Below are 5,809 nucleotides of genomic sequence, written 5' to 3' on the forward strand. Positions count from 1 at the left end.
AAGTGTTATTCTGGGGGGACCCCCGAGGGGGACTCCGTCCCGGGGCCGGCAGAAAGTCCCAGCTCCTGTTCTGGCCTCCTCCGCCGCCACGCTGGCGGGGGTGCCCCGGGCCGTTCCGTCCCGTTTCTCCTATCGGGGTCCGAGGGACCCGGGTGCTCACCCATCGATCGGCCTCGACGGCGAGTTTTCGGGGCTCGGTCAGCTTGCTGTCGAGGAGATGCTGCCTGAGCTCGACAAAGCAGTTGTTGGAGAGGTGCTCCCAAACGATGAGGTCGAACAGCTGCTCGTAGATGGACACTTTGCTGCCCTTGATCCATCCTTCCAGGGCCCGGCTATAAAAGTTTACGTACTCCACCCACGTGGTACCGGGGATCTTTTTGCAATCTCTGAACCTCTGTCGGTACATCTCGGGGGTGAGGCCATACCGGGTGGTCATGTGGTCATAGGAGGACATCACGTCCTCGGCCAGCTCTAGCAGGGTGTCTCTTCCTTCGCTGACAAATCTCCCCCATAAGCCGGCACCCCAATCTTTTCGCGGGATGCGGTGCGCGGTCATGGCAACTTCATACGCCTTGAACCATTGCTGGATATCGTCATTTTTGTAGTACTCCTTGACGACATCCTTAGGAATGTGGACCTTCGGGTCGGCAGGAGGTGGAGGGTTCCGGGTTACCGCGGCGCCAGCCTCTTCGATCTTGGCTTTGATTTCTAGTTCCTTGAGGCCACGCTCGTGTTCGTACGTGAGCTTTTTTTCTTCCAATTCTCTTTGCCTCCGCCTCTCTTTTAGGTCTCCCTCTAATCGTAGTTGCTCAAGGGCCATTTTCTTTTTGGCTAATTGGAGTTCTCCGTCCAGCCGGAGTCGGGCGAGTTCTAGTTCATGGAGCCGACTCCTCTCTCGCTCTCGGGCGTCTTCATGGGAGAGGCCCGGTTCTCCGTTGGCGGTTCTTTCTTCTACTGGGGTTAAGACTGTACTCAGGGGTACCTCTAGGACAATGTCATCGTTAGTTTGGGGCGGAGTCGCTCCGGTCTCCACCCACGTTTGCAGCGCTTCTTTAAAATCATCTTTTGTGCTTAGTCCGGTGGTAGCGATACCCAGGGCTTTGCAGAATTGTTTGAGTTCTTTATGGGTGTAATCCTCTAATTGTTCCTTCTGGAATTCTGTGGTCGTTCCGGCTTCCTTAGTACTCATGGTTGCTGTGTGTCTCTGTTAGTAGTGGCGAGTTACTCGCTGTACGATTTGCGCGGGCTCGGATCCCGTCGCTTGCCACCAATGTTGGAAAGGCGATCCCAGGGGAGACAGAAGATGTCTGACTGCCCGCCCCGAGACCCACCTCCCTCTATGGAATAGGCTGAGCGCCGTAGGGAGGCCTCCTTGGCGAGGCTCCTCACCTACAATCTTAACAGCTGAGCAATCACACTACCACAGAAAGACACCACACGAAGGAATATTCTCAAGAATCTTTATATAAGAAAGAAAGGCAGGTTCTCGTAAGGTTATCACACCGGGATCCGTAAAGTCTTGGTTTCGGGAAAGGGGGTAGCGGGACAGTCTCGGCACCAACTGGTGCGTGGATAGTTCAAGGGGTCAGGCCGCGACAGCGTCAGCAGGGCCTCGATATAGTTCAGCGTGGCTCAGGCCGCGACAGCGTCAGCAGGGCCTCGAAGGTGGTTCAGCTCGGTCAGGCCGCGACAGCGTCAGCAGGGCCTCGAAGGTGGTTCAGCTCGGTCAGGCCGCGACAGCGTCAGCAGGGCCTCGAAGGTGGTTTCAGCTCGGTCAGGCCGCGACAGCATCAGCAGGGCCTCGAAGGTGGTTTCAGCTCGGTCAGGCCGCGACAGCGTCAGCAGGGCCTCGAAGGTGGTTTCAGCTCGGTCAGGCCGTGACAGCGTCAGCAGGGCCTCGAAGGTGGTTTCAGCTCGGTCAGGCCGCGACAGCGTCAGCAGGGCCTCGAAGGTGGTTTCAGCTCGGTCAGGCCGCGACAGCGTCAGCAGGGCCTCGAGGTTCCAGGTTCCAGAGTTCTTATCAGGATCAGCAGCGACGAGGTCAGCAGGGCTTCGACTCCAAGATATAACTGAAGTCCCAAATCAGGGCTGGCCCAGATATAGGACTGGAGTCCTTTGATGTCCGGACCCTCGCGCCTGGGGGTCAGAGGGGCCGGGATGAAGGTGTCCAGACACCCAGCAGGGGGGTGGAGCCAGCGCCCAGGGAGGCTGGGGGCGATTGATACCAGGCGTCCGGGAACGGCTGGAGGCCCATCGAAACCCCCCTTCTCCGGTATCCGCCAAGTGGCCACTCGACCACCTGGGAGGATCTTGGTGCCTCGATGTCGGGGCTTCGCTGGGGCCGGGGCCAGGGATGGCTGCGGCCACGTGCTCGGGACGTGATGGGCCCAAGATAGAGTCGGGCCGGAATGGGTGGCCTGGCATGGTTGCCAGACCGGCAGTGTTGGCGAGCAGGGTCCGCCGGGGTCCCAGGGGGGAGAGCCGTGGGTTGCCAGGGGGGCTGCTCTCATCGATGGTTCGTGTTCAGGGGGGTCGACAGCGGGTCGACGGAGGGCCGATGTCGTCCCGGGCCCGCCATGCGGGAGGGGTAGGACCACGCCACGAGGCCGAGTCCAACAACCATCGTTCACAAAGCCCTGACCAAGACAGGACCTAATCTCATTCAACCTTTATTCTGCCCCTATCAAACTAACAGGACCCTTAGATCCAGTAACAAGAACTTACTGATAGTCCCTAGGATAAGGAAAAGCCGTATGGACGGCAGGAGTTTTGCTGTACAGTCGGCAAAACTTTGGAACAGCCTGCCCGATATTATCCGGCTGGAAGAGAACCATCTCAGGTTTAGGAATATGCTGAAAACATTTTTTTTCTCCTAAATCATCGGGGATGAATGGACCACTGAAGCGCTGGGCTGCCTCCTGGTAACCATGCGCTGTAGAAATGTGTAGTCATTTATTCATTCATTCATTTAGTACTAATACTGAATTTTTACTGCATATCTGTCATTGGCATCTGTGAGCATAATGCTATAGCCTTATAAACGGTTGTTGCAGTCTATATCAGCCATTAAAGGCCCACTCCAGAGTAATAGGCCCGAACTAAAGGGAAGGGCCTGTAACAGGGGAGTGGGTCTTTAATGGATGCTAAAACCTGGAATGGCGGGCTGTAAGCCACTTAGAACAATTCCGTCCTATGACGGTAGAATGTTCTAATTTAAAAAACAACAAGAGACACCGGTTTTACAACTACTTTGCGCCTCTGAAAGCTCAGTTCCTTTAACGGCTCCTACTGCATGTACATGACTGGAGCTGTCAAAGGAGGCTGAAATCAGCATTGGATTATTCCTCTGTTTTGCTAAATTCTTCTTCATTTGGCAGATCATAGGGCGACCCAGAAGATGAGGTGGATTCCCTCATCTCTCTTTCCTCAGCTCGAGTGACTGGAGGAGGAAGGCTCAGAGTGTGCTCTTGTCCTGAGCCCCTGGGTCTCTTCTACCCCTGCACAATCCACAATGGTGGTGGGGAGGCAGGTGAGAGGAAGAGTCATAGGCTGTAGATTGGACATTGGAAAGTTGACAGCAGCAGGCTTACACCAGAACCCCACCATCCGCCACAGCGCCGCCGACTTCTGCATATCGAGCTATTACGCTCCCAATCCAGATGACATTTCCACGCTGGAAACAGCAGTACCGATTCCTCCATTGTTCATGGTATCTGCTTATCCGTTGAATTGCCTGATGTGATACGCAATTGCGTGTAATATTTAAAGACAACAATGATTATATTTTTGTCCTGATGATGATGCCCCTCATTTAACTCAGGCATCGAAACGTTGTCGACCAAAAAAAACCCTTATGCAATATGACATTTAAAATATTGTGAAATGCAATGGTGTGGTTATAACACTCTCTGTCTGTAACACTGACTACAAGTACACAGACATATTTTTGCTTTGCTCCTTTTACCATTCTGTTTGTTGTTTTGTCTGAATGTTGTGGGTCACGGCTGTGCCCACTTGTTATTAATGTGTTCATTCAGTTTTTATTAAGAAAATTGTTAAATAAATTCCTTGTCCGGTTGGACAAAAGACATAACACTTATCAGGTGTGTGATTATTGGCTCAGTATACCATTGTGTCCACGAGTAGGGACCACTGTTTTTTGTAACACAGCAGCAGGCTTATAGCCATACTTATAGCCACCTGCTGCTCAGTTATCTTCAAGGCAATCAACAAGTTGGAAACAGCATGCATTATGTGGGTAACTGCATCAGCCTGATGGCAGCCCACCTACGGCTACCAGTTTTGGTGTCTCTCTTGTTGGTCACTACTACCATGTCATCCTTCCCTTTCATATCAACACCATGGATGCTATTGCTGTCCTCCTTGGCTTTCAGCACCTGATCCTTCTGCTAAAGGTCCAGTATCACGTTCCGGTATCTGTTGCATGGTAACTTATTGTTTTGGTTACTGCATACACTGTCAAGAAAGAAGAGTGAGGCGTCCAACGCGTGGGTATTGTTGTACTGGGAGTGGGGCGGGGGATATTGCTTGTTTACTTCCATAACTAAACCCCAACTTTTGCTGTTGTTTAAGAATGATGCTGAGTTCCTACTTTGCAGCTGAAGTATGGAGTCTCAAATTTAATGAGAATCTTGATCTTCTAAGAAATACTCTGTAGAGCGCCTGCTTTACCTCCTTGTTTCTCAAACTGTATATCATGGGGTTAAAGAAGGGAATGACCACCGAGTAGAAGACTGACACCACCTTGTTCATGTCCTGGGAAGGTAGATTGGTCACCCTAATGTACATGAAGACCATTGTCCCATAATAGATGAAGACCACAGTCAGATGGGAGGTGCAGGTAGAGAAGGCCTTCAATCGTCCAGTCGTTGAAGGAATCGCCATGATGGTGGTAATGATGCGCCCATACGACAACGCAATCACTAGCAGGGAGCTGAGGAGCACAACCATGGACACCAAGAAGTCCACAAGCTGTTTGACATGGGTGTCGCTACATGATAGTCCAAGAAGCGGCGAGGCATCACAGAAAAAGTGGTTGATGATGTTGGGGCCACAAAAAGTCTGTAGGCACAGAAATAGGATGGGCAAGATAGGAGTGAAGAAGCCAGTCAACCAGCAGCATGCTGCCAGCCGTGCACACAAACTGCTGGTCATGATGGCTTGGTAGCGCAGTGCGTTGCAGATGGCCGCATAGCGGTCGAAGGCCATGGCTGCCAGCAGAAAGCACTCCGTTGCTCCCAGGAACGTAAAGATGTACAACTGTGAGATGCAGGCAGTGTAGGAAATGTTCTTCCTTCCAGAGAGCATGTTCACCAGCAGGTTTGGCAGCGTCACAGATATGTACCCTATTTCGATGATAGACAGGTTGACCAGGAAGACATACATTGGTTTGTGAAGGCGGTAGTCACAACATACAAGAAAGACAATGATGACGTTCTCTGTGACTGTCAAAATATAGATGAGTAGGAAAACCAGGAAGAGCAAAATCTCGCACCCCCGGCTGGTGGGGAAACCGACAAGGATAAATTCTGTCACTGTGGTTTGATTGGCTGTACTCATCGATGTTGGCGAGACCATCTGCAGAGTTTAGAAAAACACTGAGTCAGAGGAGTAAGCAATAGGTACACAAAGACCTGGTTCAGATACAGACACATGGACATTTTTTTCCTGGAAAATAGTTAGATGATGGTCTAGTTTTAGCGTTCAATTTGCAATTAAAGGTTAGTAGGTGGCATGGGTATATTCTCTCTACTAAGGACCGTACCCAAACTGTGGTTTAACTTTCACC

General features: G+C 51.6%; 1 protein-coding gene across 1 annotated transcript; it reads right to left on the reverse strand.

Moving 5' to 3' along the window:
• Positions 1-4,608: 4,608 nt before the first annotated feature.
• LOC144757546 (olfactory receptor 6Q1-like) lies at positions 4,609-5,580 on the reverse strand. Its single transcript, XM_078646385.1, has one exon. It carries the CDS (start codon positions 5,578-5,580, stop codon positions 4,609-4,611), a length of 972 nt encoding a protein of 323 aa, XP_078502511.1.
• Positions 5,581-5,809: the final 229 nt, after the last annotated feature.

Source organism: Lissotriton helveticus, chromosome 1_1 (genome assembly GCF_964261635.1).
Source record: "Lissotriton helveticus chromosome 1_1, aLisHel1.1, whole genome shotgun sequence".
Lineage (NCBI taxonomy): Eukaryota > Metazoa > Chordata > Amphibia > Caudata > Salamandridae > Lissotriton > Lissotriton helveticus.

Excerpts from the sequence above, each read along its gene's own strand:
- LOC144757546 (XM_078646385.1), bottom strand. The coding sequence starts at position 5,580 with ATGAGTACAGCCAATCAAACCACAGTGACAGAATTTATCCTTGTCGGT.